Genomic DNA, 20,428 nt, shown 5'->3' with positions numbered 1-20,428 from the left:
ATTATGTTGGATAATCTCAATATTTATGTATTTGCTCTGAAATGGCATAAAAATGCTCTTTTTTTTTGTGTCTTTTTTTTTGTGCACACTGTCATCAAGGCATGTTGTGTACACTGTTCACTAAATGAAGACAAGGAAGAATTATGTTTAATCATTTTTATTTATATGCCAGCAGCAAATTATCCTGCAGCTCTCGCCTGGTTGGCCACTGAAGCTAAGCAGGGTTTAGCCTGCTCAGTACATGGATGGGAAACCTCCTGAGGAAAACTATGGTTCCTGCTGGAAAAGTTATTAGTGAGGCCTGCACGGGGTGCTCACCCTGTGATTTGTGTTGGTCAAAATGCCCCAGTATAGCAACAGGGATGCTGTATCGTAAAAAGGCACAGATGAGACATTTAACTGAGGTCCTTACTCCTTGTGGTTATTAAAAAATATCAGGGTATCTCTCGAAAAGAGTATGAGTGTAACCACTGGTGTCCTGGTCAAATTCTTCCATTGGTCTCTATTCATAATGGCTTCCTAGTAATATCCTATACATATGAATTGACATCATTAGTACACTCTCTTCTCCACTAATAGTTGGTGTGGTGGGAGTTCTGGTGCTCTGTGGTTGCCGTCGCATCATCCAGGTGGATGCAGCACACTGGTAGTGGTTGAGAAGATTCTCCCGCTACTATGTAAAGTGCTTTGCCTGCCTTAAAAATCGCTATTTAGGATGGATTATGAAGCGGGCCAATGGGGCCAGTACCCCACAGCACCTCACGGGGCCTCAGGCTGAGAGGCCTGCGGTTGCACAACACTCTAAATACTTTAAATAACACTCTGTACTTTAAATGCAAAACTGATTTAACCTAATGCGATCCTGCGTCCACATGTGTGGACGTGGTATTTTGGCTTTGCTATATGCAACACATAATTTAAATTAATTAAAACTGACTGAATACTTTTCACAAAACCTTCTTACTAAACTTCTGGTGCACAGCGTCACATGACACAACAGCGTGACGTTGATTTCCGTATAACACTCTTACGGGTGCAGCGCCAACAAAAGTGCCTCTGGTAAGACACCTCTACATTTTTTGATTGAAACCTGTTTGGTTGTAAAAAGTATCATCTCTAGTTTCGTTTGGTATGCTACTTTAAAACAATACATACATTTTTCTTGCATCAGTGCTCTGATGAAGATGAAGTCCACATATGTGGAAAATGGGACCTTATTCCCTCAAAAGTAAAAAAAAAAACGTTAGTTATTTTGAATAAATTTAAACTACACATCTGTGGGTCATTTCACTTCACTTTAATTTTGTTATATTTAATTTTGTTATCATTGTACAGTATGATTCTGTTCATTAACATTAGTAAATACATTCCTATATATTTACTATTCATTTTCACATTGCGAATAAATGTATTCATCCAAAAACAGAAAATGTTGCTTTCATAGGCTTTATATGGAGTTAGGATGAAAATAAGGTGCATTTTGAACTGTTCTGAGACCAGTGCAGACAGACAGCACACTGAAGGTTAAGTCATTCACTAAATAAAGAGCATGGGTGCATCAAATAGCTTTCTATGCAGCTAAGGACATCTCCTCCTCTGTGTCACTGTGTTTCATTTACAGTACACTATGTGTATGGACTCCCAACGGCCAAGAACATTTGCAATTTCACGATTGATAAATTGAAGTATAACTGGAGCGCTTTCCGTTATCTATCAAAATACTTGCTTATATTTTCACGTGAGCAAACCTCTGCAGTCGGCATGCATTTTGGAGCACTTCAGAAGCAGTTAAGCTTCACATGCTCTTCAGGAGCTGCTTTGAGTGCGGTCTGCGGTGCAAGTCAGTGAGCCAGTTGGAGTGTGACATAATGCAATAACACCGGTAAATTCAACACAAAAACGCAGCGTTCATGGAATTTCTATATTTGCTTAAAATACCGTCTCATACATGGTGCTCATGTCGAGGCAGTGGAGGGAGTTGGGAGGGGGACTCCAGGAAGCTTGTGCCTCGCAGGACCTTGTATAAAAATTATATATTATTTGTATTAATTATTTAATTAACAAATATAACAATACATAGTCATAAACAACAGTATTTACCTACATAAACATTATAATATATACATAAATTATTAAAACATTATATGCAAAATGGCATGTGGAGACTTTCATGAACATTATTAATAATGATGCAAAGGAATAGTTGAGTCAATAAAATGAATCAGACTTGCCAACACTTATGCCATTTTTACACCTGAAGTTTAAACAAAGATGCTGTCTTAATGAACTCAAAGTCGCAAGTCAAAGACAAGGACAAAAGACACGACTAGTGGTCAAATAAAAAGTGCATTATTGCAGTTTTGCTCAATTGTATATTGCAACCAAATAATTGTGAATATGCCATGAATATTTAATATATCTTTCAACCCTAAATCCCTTCTCAGAGTGCCCACAATAAATGTTAGGCCATGACTCCAACCACAAATGTTTTTTTTAAAGAAGTAGAAAAAAAATTATGAAATTGAACTATGCCATCGGTCTTTTAAACCCTTTGTGGTTCTAATTGAAATTTGTATTTATAAGACTGTGTCCTCATAAGCAACGTCAACAGATCTGCTTCAGGACAGGATGGTGAACAGCTGGTGTCCCGGTTCTGACACAATAACCTGAAGCTGACTGCACAGAAGCCTGAAGTAATGGTTGTGAAGTAAAGGAAGGACAAACAAACCCCTGCAGCCTGAACATCAGTGGCTCAGCTGTCAACACTTAAGTGCTTAAGTGTGCCCTTAAGAGGAAAGCAAACACTGATACTGTCATAAAGAAGGGTCAAGATTGAATGTATTTTATGTATGTGACAATAGAATTGAACTGGCATTATTGGTCCAATTCTACAGATCAATCATTAGGTCTATATTCTGCATTGCTTCATAAAAATGTGGTACATATTACATATTACACATATTATAATTAGTTGTATAAATACAGTATATAAATATAATAGTGCTATATATATATATATATATACATATATATATATATATATATATATATATATATATATATATATATATATATATATATATATATATATATATATATATATATATACAGTATATACAAAAGATTGGTGAACATTACTACTTTTCATTCTTTGCTTTGATACATCTTGCATGCTTTGTGTATTGTATGTATATTTATCATTATCGTCTTTATCATTGCGGTCGAGTGATTCGACAAATCAAATTCCACATAAGTACAGTTTCTTGGCACTTCAGGTTATATACTGTCTGCCTATCTCATTGAGTCTCTTTTTCCACATTTTCCCCAAGTTGTCGCGTTAGAGTTAGATATTAGGATGCAGGTTTCCATCATTGTAAGTTTTAACACATTTACTGCCAGAGATATTGATTGTGTTCTGCACTAAAAACAGCACCAATTGGAACTTCAAAAATAACACGATTTTTTAATTTTCTGACAAAAATATGAGTGATGCTTGCCTGTGCAGTGCTACTGTAGGGTGTCTTGAATGGTTGCTAGGGAATTTATAGGTGGTTGCTAGGATGTTATGGGTGGTTGCTGTGACATTGGTAGGTAGTTTCTAGGATGTTCTTGGCTTTTACTTACTGACTTTCATCAAAAGAGCCAAGACAGAAACCAAATATTTTTTTGTCTCTTTTGTTGTCTGCAGGTGAAAATTTCTTAATGCTTATAAAACAGCACACATTTCCTCAACATACTGCTCGATTTGAGGAATCATTCGTGTCCGTGGCACAAATGTTTCAAGACTAGCAAGTTTAAAACTTGTTCGGTGTTTGTTCAAACCCCTTATTATGCCAAAGTATGAGCAATAGCAGTGATGCTTGTCTTGCAAGCAAAACTAGTGATCGTTTCCAAACAGGTCTCCCAAACACTCCTTCTGCCTTGAGCAATTTTATGAAAGTGCCAGATTTTTCACACTCTTCAGAGAAAGCTTCCAAATAGCTTATTTATAGTTGTCTCTTCACATTAAACTGGGACAGGAGAGTGTTTAAACATCGAAATAATTACACACTTCACATTTCTTAAGGTGCACGTTCTTAAATATAGCCTGAATGTGTTAAATACATAACTGAAATACCTCATTATTAAAAAATATTGTAGCTGAAAGTGTGAAAACATCCCATGCTGTGATTTTTTTCCACTGTGGATTTATTTTGGACTGAGCCCATGTGCGAGACTTCTCTTTTTTTATTTCCTTTCCCTTCCCTCTTTTTTTTCTCCTGGATGGAGAGGCTTGAATTAAGGACTCAGAGTTCAAAGGGATTTTTTTTCCCTCGCAGGAGATAGATTAAAATGCTTATTCTTGACGTTTTCATGTGGTCTCCACGTCTCCGCTCACCCACTCTCAAACCCTCTGTCTTTGACTTATTTAACCTTGAACTCCATATGAACAACATCCAGTGCCCATCGCTAAGGAGCTTTGCCTTTTATCTCTCTTGTCTTACTGCTTGTTTGCTTGTTTCAGGATTGCTATTGTTGCGCTAAAACAGGGGTTCTCTTTTTTGGTTTGGCACAAATACTTGGGCCCTACACAATTCTTTCACCTTGAGTGTGTGTGTGTGTGTGTGTGTATGTGCGCGCATAGATAACTGTGTGAAAGTGTCTAGTAATGAAAGCAAATCCACAGATTTGGAAATCTTGACAAAGAGCTCTGTATATTTAAATGAGTACAGTCACTCATGACTTGACTTTATTGACATTACACAGCTCCTCTGTTTGAAGATTACTGTAGATTTTGGCCACCGTTTCAGAGTTCTGCTATTGGATCAGGATTTGGCGGGTAGCCGAGGAGAACTTTGCCCTTACATAAACTAATAATTTCATACTGATGTTTTTGCACTTCTTCTTTGTTTTATTCTATTTTTGGACTAGCTATAACAGTATTTTTAACTTATAATTAATTTAAAAAGGGGACTGAGTTGTTGGACCAGTGCAGAATGAGTTATTCAGTTCACAGAAGCACAACAGTGTGTAATCCCTAAGGTATCATTCCACTGGGAGTTTTTAACACATTTCTATGCTTAAGCAATTGAAATTGTAACTTCACTAAATTCATACAGGAAGGAGAATCCACTGTAGTTAAAAGGATAGTTCACCCAAAGATTAAAATTATTTAATCATTTACTCACCCTCATGCCATCCTAGATGTGCATGATCTTCTTTCTTCTACAGAACATAAACAATGATTTTTACAGTAATGTCTCAGCTCTGTTGGTCCTCACAATGCAAGTGAATGGTGACAAGAACGCAAGAGTGTCCAAAAAGGACATAATGGCAGCATAAAAGTAATCCATACGACTCCAGTGGTTAAATTGATCTCTTCAGAAGTGATATGATAGGTGTTGGCGAGAAACAGATCAATATGTAAGTCCTTTTGTACTATAAATCTCCACCTTTTTACTTGCCCTGACCAGTAGGTGGCTGAATGTGCAAGTCACTTCTAAACCAGAGTGAGGAAGTGAAAGTAAAATTGTAAATTAGACAGTAAAATGGACATGGATTTAACTCATGGGAGTCATAGTGATTACTGTTATGCTGCCTTAATCTAGCATATCCTTTTTGGACATTCTGATTTTGGATCACTATTACTTGCATTGAATGGACCTACAGAGCTGAGATATTTTTCCAAAAATCTTAATTTGTGTACTTCAAAAGAAAGAAAATCATAGACATCTGGAATGGCATGAGCAGGGCCATATATATGGGGGTGCCTGGTCAACATGTCCCACTATAAGGGTGATACTGGCTTCAGATAAGATGTTATTGGAACTCTAGTCTATTTTTATTGAAAGTTAGTTTTTGTTTTTGGAAATGGCTTTTTTAGTAACGGTCTGTTTCTCATGGGAAGGAATGTAATTTTGTTCTGGCTTTGTACAGGTTCTGTGGGTGTGGCATGTCAAGTTGTGGCACTGACACATGGCACTAAAGTGTGGAGCTCTTAGTGCTTTTGAAATCTTGCCTCATCTAAAGGTGTGATTGTGTCATATGTATGTGAAAATGTGAAAGAGCTATTGACGTTTTTCACAAGAGCATTATTGAACACAGACCACAGAGGAACACAAAATACTCTCCTCTCTTCCATTCTTTTTGTTGACTTCCATTAATTGAACGTTACGATTCCCCTACAAAAAGGCAATTTACTTTAGTTTTTTTTACTGTGAGGCTAAGCTATAGTAAGAGTAAAACTTTCTTCAATTTATATACAAGTGGTCTGTCTCCTCCCTTTATAATGTCACTAGTCATGACAATTTTACAAATGACCAAAATCATTGTACAAATAACTAAGTGCTCATGAGCGGACGTTCTCGTTTTCATATGTTATATATATATATTTCTCTTTTCATTTCAGAGCAATAACGTTGGACAATCAGCTTGTGGTGTTGGGTACGACAGCAGCTGATGCAGGAAGATATTACGTACAGGCTGTAAATGAACGCAACGGAGAAAACAAAACCAGCCCTTCCGTTTACCTGAGTATAGCAAGTAAGTTTATAAAAAAAAATAAAAAAGTAGAATTTTTCAAAACAGTTTGTTCTTTCTATTATAAGTGGATTTTAATAGCTAACTTTATATCTTATGTAGAAAAGCAGTGAAGTGTGTCATTTCTGCACTGCTAGTGGCACCAATAGGAATTGCAAAAATAATAACCATTTTCAAACTGATTTCGGCAAACACTCCCTCTGAAAAAACAGATAGTCCCACCCCCAAACCCACACCATTGTTTGAGTCAACGGTGCTATGCCAGGCTTGTCAGAATACTAAAAAACGTGTTGAAGCTAGCAAAAGTGTAAATCTGTAAATCAACCTACAGTACACATGGCTTATTTAAAGTCGTCCCTGCATGTACCAATGGCATAGGAGAAAGTATATAAACATCAAAAAACATTACACATTTCAACTTTAAGCTTTAAGACATTGCTTTATAAAACTAATTTCACTAACAACATTAACAAACATCATTAAATGAAATAATGCTAATGTGTTACTAGCTTTTAATCTGCTAAAGTGTTGCTTTGAATGATTGAGAATGAGGTGGTGGGATAATTTATCATCTGGTTATTACAGTAAGAAAATTATCAGTTGAATGTTGCATCTGGTGTACAAAAAGAATTTGCAGGCTCTATATTATATCCATTAATATTTTTAGGGCACCAACAACAATACGTGTATTGCATATTATATTACATTTATATTCTTCTTATATTTTGTGATTAAAGCTATGGTGTGAAATCGTAATATTTAATGTATTATGCTGTACCCGTGGGACAAAATATTGACTTTTTTTTAAAAAGTGGATGTTCTTTTAAATTAAGCACATTTACCTAGCGATTCACCTTTCTCATTTTCAGCCACCCTATTTCTTTGTACACACTCCAGAAAAACTAGTGCACATTGTGTGAAACGACACAGTTTGCTTTATAAAGGACATTAACTTTCCACCGGGAGGAAAGTAGAAGCTTGTTTTATTAAAACCAAATTGTTCCCCTACATTTTATTTAAACATCCAGTTCTTTTTTTTATAGTATACTGACAGAAAGGTACAGTCCAGAAGACTTTGCTGCATTTAATATCAAATAAGCTTAAAACTTACAGAACAAAAGGCGAAGAAGAGAAAATCATTCCACTAGTTATTAGTTTTCTTGGTTGTGTTTCAGGGAATGCGAAGTTCACAGCTGTCAGTCGAATCAACCGTATAGAGAAACGTGATTTTTCCTAATAAAAAATTTAGAGGAAGAAGCAAAGAGATGTTGAAAGTAGTTTTAAAGGATCTGATCTTCCGCAAACATATTTTTGAGTTGAATGAATGTGACAAGGACACAAGAAGGAGAAGAACAAAGAGTCAAAGGGTGCAGAGCTGACAGCAGGAGGGATTTTGAAAAAAAGCAGCTTTTTAATTGATTGAGTATTTTTACTTCATACATCATTTCGTATTGACTTTTGAGAAGTTTATGAGCTTTAAGCAATGCTTGTTTAGAAGATTTTGAGTTTTGACAAACCAGGAAGAACCTAAATAGATTAAGAGGTACATGTATTTTTGTTGACATGGGGTTTGGGTTCATGTTTTAAAGCTGAGGTGTGTAATTTTTGTGCTACTAGCATCATGAAGTGGAATGGCAATAATAATTATTGTCTGAAACAGGTTTCCCAAACACTCTTTCCAACTACCATTTTCAGACAAACAGACAGTACCGCTCAAATCAGAAGACTTGAGGTATTTCTGCCTGTCAGTCTTTTTGTGTGTTCATAGGGCAGTCTTGGGCAGGTAGGGCAGACAGTATTCAGCATTGTAGGAGCAATATGTAGCATTGACATCAATCATTTAAAATAGGTACTGCAGTCCAAATTCAAAATATTGGAGATTGTTTCCCTTGCCCCCTCCTCCCCAGACTCTGCCACTAACTTGTTTCAAATCTAGCAACCCAGGGTGGCGAAATACTATTGGGAAAAGAGCAGTGGGCGGGATCAAACAGGCCAAAACACAAATGGAAATTCCGTCCCGGAATGGACATTTCAAAGGAGAATATACTGGCTGTAGCATTGTTTTCAGAGAAGCCAGTATAACTTAGTTTTCTAAATCTCTGATAACATATTATGATAATGTTATGCTTTATTACAGTAAATATATAACATATTGCTTCTTTATGCTTGTTAGGGCTATTGCTATTTTGCTGCTGTTGCTTTTGACAACATTGACAACAACGAGATGACGTGTAGCTGCTCCATCATCCTTTCGACATTTATGTGCAGGATATGCATTATAGATATCTACATTCAGTGCTTCAGACTGTGACTAAAATGGTCGAAAATGCTACAAAAAATAAATAATTGCAACTACAAATTAAAACCTAGTCAACATTGGTTTGGAACACTTTAATATGCGGTTTTGTCAGGTATCATCTTTTGAGTTATATCATTTTGTGATAATTGATATATTTTAGTTTGGGAGCCAATAGCTCCATAGTCATTTTGTAGTCTTAAATCTTGTAATTCCTGATATCAATAATTGACCCTTCACTAAGCGCCGCCCCCCTTGGTTTACAGTTGCTAAGGATGGCCGTTAAACATTCACATGCCCACAGCAAGTATTATCCTTCATAAAGTCAATGGAGTGAGTAAGTCAATGTGTGATGCAGCCGATTGGACCTGACTCACTGAACATTTACTTGTTCGTCCGAGGAACTGAATGCCTTCTTTGTTGTGCTGGTTCCGCCTAGCGGCTGGAGTATGTTTTGTGGAGTAACACTCCTTCGGATCAGTTGTGGATGAATCTGCAGGTTCTTTGTTCTTACACCTCCTATTGGTTGGAGTCTTGCAAAATATTGGAGTGATTAGGGGCAGTTTTTTTTTGTTTGGCTAATATTTACGCACTTAATGCTGATGATCAGGGCTTTTTTAGAGATCTTGAAGGGATGTTGTAAGCTGCTGGCACCCTTCATGATATAATATTAGGAGCAGACTAATCTTTTGATGGACTCCGTCCTTGATCATAGTGAAGCAAAAGTGTGTAAGCCCTCTAGATCAACATTGACGCTTCACAGGATGTGTAAAAATCTTGGTCTTACAGATATTTGGAGACTTTGAATCCATCTTGTAGGGACTATACATTGTTTCATCAGTCCATAATATTTATTCTAGAATCGATTTTTTTATATCTAAGTTCTAATTTCATCTGTTGTGTATTGCTCAATTGGAAACATCTTAGCTTCAGATCATGCCCTGGTGAGTTTAGAGGTGCTGCCATATACAGAGAATTGTTTTATTTATTATTTTTTTTAAATGTATTTATTTATGTGTGTACTTATGTGAGACCAAGGGGTTGTTCGTTTAGGGTCAGGGTGGGGTTCTTGGAGGGGGAGGGGTAGTAGTTTGAGTTACATTTTGATTCATTATATATATGTTTTGTTTTTCTTTGTCTTCTTTCAATCAATAAAATGTTCATCTTAAAATGAAATACCTGTATCCATCAACTGACCTGTTCTCTGTTATTTATTCTAGCTGAAGTATAGCAATTCAGATGTGGCAGCACTCGTTGTCCAGCTTCCGTAAAGCTTATACTATAGTTAATGACACTATCTTTCACAGTAGCTCTTATCTCATTTGATGTATTTCTGCATCTTTGTCTTCCTCTACCTTCTCATGCTCTTCGTTGTTCCATGTTTTTGATGTTTCAATGAGCAATGTTTGGACTTTTATATATTTGAGGGAGTGAAGTATTTAATTTTGGTTGATTGTGTTTGCACGGGTGACATGTGTTCGCCACATTATCTCATTCAGTTTTGTTTGTTTGACTCCCTTGGTTTTAGATTTGAAGAAGGTGTATTCATAATGACAATTGTGCTGGACTGCTGAGAGTTATGTGAAGAGTTTTGCAGAATGCATGATAACCGCAAATTGTGTGGAAGCAGGAAAAAAGTGTTTAATGTTTTGCAGAAGGGGTATGTTTCTGTCACATTAGCTAGATAAATTGATGAATTGGTGAATTGTTTCAGTCACGGTGTGTATCCAATTTAAAAAACAGTAATATCTGTAACTGAATTTTCACTAGAAAGTCACAATGATCTGTCATTCACTCTTGTTCAAAACACAATTACAGATATCTATAATTAATTTCTTACTAGTTGAATTTCTAATTTCACACACCAGCTATGTTCTTCTGTCTAGTAAAAATATTTTTTGACATAAAAAAATATCTTTCCCCTTCTGTCACTCACTCGACATTGTGTCGATGTAGTGACACTAGGGGTCTCTCTTGAGAGCCTCGGTTACCTCTTATCTTTGAGAAAAGCCCAATGAGAATTGGCGAACAGAATTTGCATGCCCCTCCCCCAGACATACGGGAATAAAAGGAGGGCAGTGTGCATCTGTTCAGACAGATTTTTTCTTCGGAGCCGAGAGTAAGGTCTGCTGTTCCGCTCACCTCTAAAAGAGCATATGCTGTTGTTGATACGGTGCATTTCAGCTGCTTTTCTTTTCTTCTGCACGCCAGACTAAGCCCCTGGGCGTTTCGATAGCCCTCTATGAAAGAGTATATATTTCTAAGAGTTAGACACATTGACGTTGAATGTCTTTTTAAAGACTCGTCTTTTTCAAGATGACCTTCCATCTTTGTGTCATTCCTGGATGCGGTCGTTACCTTTCCGTGATCACACCTTTTTGTGGGTGGTTCATGTTCTCACTGCGAGAACATGACCATGGCAACGTTGCGGTCGCGACTTTCCTTCTTCCAGGGGAAAGTCACGTCTTTTACCCACGGTATAGGGCTGGCGCTGGAGATGATTTTGGGAATTTAACGGGCTCTGTTTCGCCGGGTAAATCCCCGCAGACCACCTGTTCCCCAGCACGCTGGTCTGCCCCTGTCCGGTCCCGAGATGAGACCGGCTTGCATTATGGCCTGTCTGAATGAGAGTTTCGCCCCTGCATCGGAGAGCGTCTTGGCAGACTCCGGCACTGAGGATTTGACTGGGCTAGCGCCTTCGGGTGTGTTGGTCCAGTCTGAGACTGACACCGAGCTGTTCGCTATGCTTGTCTGGGTGAGTGTGGGGCTGGACCAGAACCCTCCGTCCTCCCCTCAGCCCTCGCGGCTAGATGATTGGTTCCTGGGTTCGGGGTGCCGCTCACAGCCACACCCCCCTCATCATAATCCCACGTCCTGTCTGCTCACCGAGGGCATCCCCCTGCGGCGGTGAAACCCCAAGCAGCTCCGGCCCAGCGTAGAGCTCCCCTCAGGAGACGGACGCCCCCCGTCTAACGAACCACCTCCCGGATCTGGAAGTCTCCCAAGCGCTCCTGAGACGGGCAACCCAGGGAGAGAGACATATGCCACAGAGCTGGTGTTCAGATCACTCCATCCTACGGTGGAGGGCCATGTGGAGAATCTTTTGTTTCCTTTTCATTGTTTGCTGCACCCCCAATGAGCAGCGGTACCCACATTGTCAAAGAGCAGTTTCCTCACTCCCTGGGTCACTTAGCCGGTGCCCAAAACCGCCGTTCTCACGGCGATCAGACACCGAGCACTGGCAGTCGGGCCCCTGTGAACGTGGACCTCCCGCCTTCACGTGCACCCCAGGCCGGCAGGTGGTGAGGGTACCCTCTGCCCCCCGGTCGCTTTGTTTGTAGAGCTCCTCCCCATCAAAGCAGGACCTACCACTGTGCCACTTCCATATGTGGTTGGTAAACCCATGTGACATACTTTGCCACATGTTAATCTCCCCTGCTGGGCAGGATGTGGTCTCCACAGGGTCTTTTCCTACTGAAAAGAATAGGATGGGAAAAGAACGCCTTCTGCTGTGTTTGTAGAGCTCCTCCCCATCAAAGCAGGACCTACCACCGTAGGTGTTATAGCATGCGTGTTATAGCATTAGATGGCCCCAGCTGCATCTAACACTCTATGGAGAGAAAACATAAAGAGAGAAACTGTCTCGACTTTTTACAAGTTGTACTGTACATTGCTGATAAGGAAAACTGGAATTTTAACTATTAGTACGAAATTATTGACATCTTAAATTGCCTTTTAAAAGAGCGAATGACAGATAATTGTGGAATACTATGAGTGAAAATGCTGTTATCAATAATTATGTTTTGTGATAGGTGTTCTCCTGTTCCATCTCTGATAACAATGATCTCATTGGAAAACTGGTATTGTTGGGGGTGGGGTTTTGAAAAGAGGGGGCATATCTAATTCAGTAGCTGCAGTCTGGAGGAAGTTCTAACATCACTTACACCACCTTTAAACTTGGATAGTAGATAGTATTGTAATCGAAAACATTGCTCACTTTTATCTTTATTGAGTGTTGTATACACTCACAAAGCACCTTATTAGAAACACTATGGTCCTAATAAAGTGCCTGACATGGTCTTTTGCTGTTGTAGCCAATTTGCCTAAAGGTTTGACATGTTGTGCATTCTGAGATTCTATTCTGCTCAATACAATTGAACAGTAGGTTTATCGGAGTTACCATAGCCTTTCTGTCAGCTTGAATAATTCTGGCCATTCTCCGTTGAGCTCTCACATCAACAGTAGTTACAGGAATACTCAAACCAGTCCATCTGGCACCAACAATCATGCCATGGTAGAAATCACTCAGATCACATTTTTTTCTTGATTCTGATGGTTGATGTGACATTAACTGAATCTTCTGACCTGTATCTGCACAATTTTATGCATTGCACTGCTGCCAAACAATAGGCTAATTAGAAAATGGCATGAATAAGTAGGAGTACAGGTCTACCTGATAAAGTGCTTAATGAGTGTAGATCAATCAGACACAGATGATGTCAGAATATCAAGACGTTGCAAGAATGTTGCACCTTGAGGTTTAGTCTCTCATACAAATCACATGCACACCTTTCATAGTGAGTAAGAGTATCCATATTTTGGTAACCATGGAAATGGAGGCTTGACTTTTTCAATGTTTCCAGCACTCTCTTGCTCTTGATTAGTGTCAGTGAGTGTGTATTTGTGTGTGACTCATCTCTCGGCATGATGTCTCTAGTCGAGTGAGATAGGATTGTGATCCATCTGGACCAGAGGACATCTGGGGAGAGAGAGAGAGAGAGAGAGTGAGAGACAGAGAGAAAGTTTATTAGACAAAGATTATACTAAGTAAGATCAGCTGATCACATCCATCATAATTTGTGATATGCTGCCCACATACACAAACATTTAGATGTATTTTGACAGTTTCTACATATCTGTTCTTGCTGTTTATGTGCCCAATGTTGATTATGCACGGTTTAAAAGTAAATGTATCAGCCTTTTGTCCCTAGTGTCATATGCATTTTAATTGTCTCACTGAATTTAACTTCCTGCTTCTCTGTGTCTCCGAAAAGAGCATTCCGGCTTGAACATTTGTAACTTTTAATTTCTCTCTTTCTCTTACTCTCTCCCCAAGCCCTCTTCCTCTATATGTAACTACAACATGGTCATGTACACACTGAAAGATTTTGGAAGTGCATTTAAATAAGGGTGTGAATCCCTGAAATGCCGTTTCTGTGTTTGTACGGAATAAAGGAGTTAGAAGTTAATAATACAGTCGAGTTTTGTCTTTTTGTCTTATCTTACAACACATCCGAATCAGGATTAACACATCTGTAAAATTACATACTTATTAATCCTTAGATTAGATTTATGGTTTAACGTTATTCACAACCATCCAGGGATCTGGGTGTTGATTTAGTCACAGTGTTTTCAAAGAGATCTTTATTTAATATTTTTGATTAATCTGTAAATATAATACCACCCTGGTTTCTTATGCAATTTAATGAAATCAAATCAAATGGAAAGATTTGCTCTCCATGAAATACAGTCCTACTGTGATCATGATGAAAGTGATGAGTGACAGTTGATGGCATTATGAAAAATTGAGTGTAGCGGAGAAGTATACTGAGATCTAAAGTAAGCAGCTTTATTTTGATGAAAGTGCATTTAGCGATCAAATCAAATCCATTTACACAGATATACTTTACACACAGCTTCATTAGATTTTTTGATGACTCCTTTATATATATATTTATATTATATATAGTGCATCCGGAAAGTATTCACAGCGCTTCATTTTTCTACATTTTGTTATGTTACAGCCTTATTCCAAAATTCTACAAACAATGCTCCATAATGACAACATGTAAGAAGTTTGTTTGAAATCTTTGCAAATTTATTAAAAATAAAATTTTACATTTTAAGTATTCACAGCCTTTGCTCAATACTTTGTTGAAGCACCTTTGGCAGCAATTACAGCCTCTTTTTGTGTATGATGCTACTAGCTTGGCACACCTATTTTTGGGCAGTTTCTCCCATTCTTCTTTTCAGGACTTCTCAAGCTCCATCAGGTTGTATGGGGAGCGTTGGTGCACAGCCATTTTCAGATCTCTCCAGAGATGTTCAATCGGGTTCAAGTCTGGGCTCTGGCTGGGCCACTCAAGGACATTCACAGAGTTGTCCCGTAGCCACTCCTTTGTTATCTTGGCTGTGTGCTTAGGGTCGTTGTCCTGTTGGAAGATGATTCTTCGCCCCAGTCTGAGGTCCCTGGATCAGGTTTTCATCAAGGATGTCTCTGTACATTGCTGAATTAATGTTTCCCTCGATCCTGACTAGTCTCCCAGTTCCTGCCGCTGAAAAACATCCCAACAGCATGATGCTGCCACCACCATGCTTCACTGTAGGGATGGTATTGGCCAGGTGATGAGCGGTGCCTGGTTTCCTCCAGACATGACGCTTGCCATTCAGGCCAAAGTGTTCAATCTTTGTTTCATCAGACCAGAGAATTTTGTTTCTCATGGTCTGAGAGTCCTTCAGGTGCCTTTTGGCAAACTCCAGGCGGGCTGTCATGTGCCTTTTACTGAGCTTCCGTCTGGCCACTCTACCATACAGGCCTGATTGGTGGAGTGCTGCAGAGATGGTTGTTCTTCTGGAAGGTTCTCTTCCTTCCACAGAGAAACGCTGGAGCTCTGTCAGAGTGACCATCGGGTCCTGACTAAGGCCCTTCACCCCCGATCGCTCAGTTTGGCCGGGCGGCCAGCTCTAGGAAGAGTCCTGGTGGTTCCAAACTTCTGGAAGATGGAGGCCACTGTGCTCATTGGGACCTTCAATGCTGCGGAAAGTTTTCTGTACCCTTCCCCAGATCTGTGCCTCGTTACAATCCTGTCTCGGAGGTCTACAGACAATTCCTTGGCACTGATAACTGTGGGATGTTATATAGACAGGTGTGTGCCGTTCCAAATCATGTCCAATCAACTGAATTTACCACAGGTGGACTCCAATCAAGTTGTAGAAACATCTCAAGGATGATCAGTTGAAACAGGATGCAACTGAGCTCAATTTTGAGTGTCATGTCTGTGAATACTTAAGTACATGTGATTTTTTTTTTTCTTTTCTTTTTTTATTTTTAATAAATTTGCAAATATTTTAAACAAACTTCTTTCACGTTGTCATTATGGGGTATTGTTTGTAGAATTTTGAGGAAAATAATGAATTTAATCAATTTTGGAATAAGGCTGTAACATAAGAAAATGTGGAAAAAGTGAAGCACTTTGAATACTTTCCAGATGCACTGTATATATTTAACAATTTGTATTGTGTGCTATAATGCATTGTGCCAAGTTAGCTATTAATAGTGAAGGATTATAATATATTTTGCATTATAATTGTGATGTTATGTTTTAATAGATATTTGAATAAATACAAATTATTATAAGAATTGTACTATAATGGAGTATTATAAGTCATTACCTGTTCACCAAATATATATGAATCAGTTTGCTCAGTTGATTCATGTGAATGAACAGTTTTCAGTAACAAAAACTCTCAAAAATGAGTTATACACAGAATTCCCTCTGCATCATTTCATGGCTTCTTATTTGTTGCTGAATATTTAGTTAAATACTGCTGTTCACCCCTATTATTTATACTGTGTGTGTGTGTGTGTGTGTACTGTATATAAGAGTTTGATTTTGTTAACTTTAGTATGCAAGTATGCATTGCCTTTCTTCAGTCCTGCATCTCTTTAGTAGATCTGCTGAATATATCAATCTCAGCCATTTTAAACAACCTCCACATGGTTTATCAATTTTTTTCCCCCAACGCTTTAAAGGTAAAATTTTAATATGCTTGAGAATTGCCAATGAAATACACAAATATAATAGCTTGAATTTATCAGAATTACTTTTGTAATGAAGATACACCCAGTTGTTAAAAATGAAAGCCTTTCCTATGTGTCTTTTCAATTTAATGTTGAGTTTGACATGACCTGAACTTACAGTGATCCCCCAAAAAAAATAAAAAAAATAAAACCCTAGACGAATGTCATTGCATTAGAAAACAAAACAAAGTGACATTTACCTGAAAGAAAAACAGCACACGCAACATTTTGAAGCAAAACTTTTAAGAAAAGGATGTTTGTTTTTCAATTATACTCTAAATTAATTTACTCAGAATTCAAATTAATAACTTTCTCTGGTTGTTAAACAGTATAAGAACACGTTCATATTTATTGTGTAGAACTACACATGTGGTTACTCTGCTAGGACACCTGCTTGAAAACTTCATGCATCCTCTAAAATCACCTTTAGTTCAGTTAGTTAAAAACAATCAATGTCATGAAAAGCTGGTTCTGAGAAAAGACAAAAAAGAAAGAAAAACCTTTAGCACCATTTGTTTGCACATGCCACTTGTTTTGATATGTTGTTAATGTAAAGACTTTGCATTACACTGCAGCATAGTTCTTCGATATGCTCTGTTGGGTTTGTGCACCCTCATGTAGACAGGCTAGATCAAGTATTCTGTCTCACTGGGCATGGCTGGTGGGCAAGTATATACTTGTTTTGCTTGGAGACTCTTTGCTTGGAGATTTTATTAATATTTTCTCTTCGTCTCCATATTTAGTTCACTGTTTTGAAGATCTCGAGTCATAGGTTATGCAATTAGCAACTGGACATATTCTTTTTTTACACCAATAAGCTGTTAATTATCTTGTATATTTTACAGGGTGTGATGGCTTGATACTGCAAGCGACTTGAGAATTGAAACATGGTGTGCGTGCATGTGTATTTATGTCCCTCTCCTCTCATGTACATGTCTTAGTGTAATAAAGTTAATCTTCAAAGGCATTTACTCACCTTAACCTAACTTGAAGCTTTTTTTCTGTCATGTTTAATTACAAACACAAGGCTTCATTGATTCAGTGTGTGTGTGTGTGTGCATGTGTGCGTGTGTGTTTGTGACCACGGCAGGATCTTGTCTTTGCCAGTTACAACATGCAGGCCAATTTTTTATCTCGCAATGGCAGTCTACTCTCACAACGTGAGCCAAAGTCTCCTTCAAGAGAATTAGCCAAATCATTAGAGATAAAGAAGGTAGGGGGGTGAGGGAGTGAGAAGTGGAGAAACATTACTTAAAGTCTAAGGAGCAATGCAGGACTTATTCTTGCATACAATAACATCTAGATTGAGCTGAAAGAAATGCAATAGAATGCAAAGATATTGAGACATATTTTAAACTGTCATTTCAATCTATTGCCAGTCTATTGTAAGAACAATTATATGGAGAAAAAAAACTAATTAAATAGCAAGTAGAAACAAGTAGTGAGTTATGTAGACCACAGCCATTTTTGGAAGAAAAAAATATTTACGGTTTATGATATTTTAGACCGACATTATGTTAACAGTGGTTGCATATATACTGTAAAAATGATGGAGTATGCAGTGCTGTATCTATATTCATTTTTCTCTTTCATCATGGGTCAAGTTTAAAAATTACATGCCTTTTTGTCAAATTCACAAGTGTGTGTCAAATTGAACTCATTTGGTCCTCAACTCTGAGGGCCTTCAATATGTTTGTATATTTGTTACAGTATTTTAATATATGTATCATCTTGTTTGTGTTGGTCCTTGCTCTCCATATGTTGTTTTACACAATGAAATCTTTTATTTACTCTAAATGTTGTCTAATTTGACATGTCCCAGAGTGAAGCCGCCTATGAGTCACTCCTGTAGTCAGAGAGGAAATGGGATTATTTCCTGTGTGTCAGAATGCCTCATAGCAACAACATCCCAAGCATCTGTGATGTGTTCATCAATCTAAACGTGTTAACACGTCAGACATGAAGAGAAAAAGTCAGTGAGTGGTTTAATAAATTAGTTAATTAATTGTTAATGTATGAATAAGTCAAATAGTAAATGAGTAAGTGATGTATATCTAAGGGGCCATTCACTACATGCACATTTTTGTTGCCTTCAGCTTTAAAAAAAATAAAAATATATATATAGGTATACATGCGCTACATGGACATCTTTGTCCACTGCGCTGCATCTTGCTGTTTTTTGAGGATTACACACAGGATTGCTGCGTTTTCTAGATGCTGTATAAGTGAATTAGTAAATGAGCGAGTGGTGAATAAATAAGGGGTAGTTAACACCAAACATGTTTAGTGTTTGTTTGGACAATATTTGTAATCATTTTCTATGCAAACATGTGCTAGACCAACGTTTTGCGCAGGTACACTGTGCTTTTTAGATGATATATAATTAAATTAGTAAGTAACTAAGTGATGAATAAGTAAAGGGCTGTTCACACTGAACACATTTTGACAATTGCGCTGCGTCTAGGCATTTTTTTAGGGTCTTGCACTGGAATGCCGTGTTTTAGAGACAGATCAAGTTCATCTGTAAAGAAGAAGAAATTCATCTGTAAAATCACATCTTGGGACACTTGCTTTCTGTTTGATTCATTGCGTTGTCCAACTTTTTTTTAGCACAAGTACCCGTTCCATCTGTATGACCCCTAAATTTGTAAAGGTTTGAGTGAGTGAGTAAATGCACATACTGTAATTAGTAAATGTATGAATGAATGAGTGAGTTAGTGAATTAATGAATGATTGAATAAGTAAATGCATGTATGAGCGAACATGTGAATGAATATGGAGTTTTAGCTCTTTGCACCTCTTAAAACAACTGTGGCTGTTTAAAACTTTCAAAATTTGAAATGGTTGTTTATTCTCTCGGCATGACTGAGAGTCACAGATGCCACTACCCAATGACATAAGTTGTACCTTATAACTTTACATGGCCCTCAGATATTTAGATATTCTCTGATCACACTCTAACCTTCATGCATATACAGCTGTAATGAGTTTGAGTGTTTAAAGAGTTGAGTTGCTGTATCTGTGGTATTACTGAGAGCCCTCAGAGAGTCACCTCTTTAAATTGGTTTGACACTTTTAATTAATTAATTAATTAATGTTGTTACACTTCACTTAACATGCACGTGCCATTCAAGGTACTGTAATATTTACATAGCTTAAGGTCATTTTTATATGTGAATAAAAATGTCTTCTGAGTAGATACAGTATTAGAAATACAAAGCTGAAATCAATCAATCCAAGAGAGTTTTTTTTTTAAAGACAGATAAACAGACAGACGGATGGAGGGATGATAGGATTTTCTGATGAAGCTGGTTGATTAAATAAATCTTGCAAGTTAAGCTAGTTAAGAAGCCTTGTGAGGACACCAGCATCTCATGCCTGGGACCAGTATCCAAAATACAATGTATGCTGGTCTTTTCCAGTGTCTTTTTGTCCAAACTGACTTTTAAAAAAAAGGTTTTAAACAGGCGTTTCTGAAAAAACATATGCTTTCTATACCAGACATGTGAACTGAAAATAAAATGAAAGGACAGAAACTTTAAAAAATCTAGGTGAAGGTGTTTCAAACACGTCTGATCGAGCGATTTGCCATTCACCGACAGTGTTCAAAGGTGATCTGTGAAGTTCTTTTGGGTCGTCCTTAATTAACTGGAGTTCCTCCTGCATTCTTGGCATGATCAAAAGCTCTTCACCAATAGAACAGGAAGATGCATTCGATTAAAATGAGCCCTGAAAGTATATTAATAGCTAAG

General features: G+C 37.8%; 1 protein-coding gene across 1 annotated transcript in view; it reads left to right on the top strand.

The window, feature by feature from the left end:
• Positions 1-20,428, top strand: part of LOC127651357 (protein sidekick-1-like) — a 281,945-nt gene that overhangs the window by 120,098 nt on the left and 141,419 nt on the right. The window contains 1 exon segment of the mRNA XM_052137130.1: positions 6,389-6,522. Coding sequence (XP_051993090.1) covers positions 6,389-6,522 — 134 coding nt within the window.

This window comes from Xyrauchen texanus, chromosome 11 (genome assembly GCF_025860055.1).
Source record: "Xyrauchen texanus isolate HMW12.3.18 chromosome 11, RBS_HiC_50CHRs, whole genome shotgun sequence".
Taxonomy (NCBI): Eukaryota; Metazoa; Chordata; class Actinopteri; order Cypriniformes; family Catostomidae; genus Xyrauchen; species Xyrauchen texanus.
This window is presented reverse-complemented; position numbering and strand designations above follow the sequence as displayed.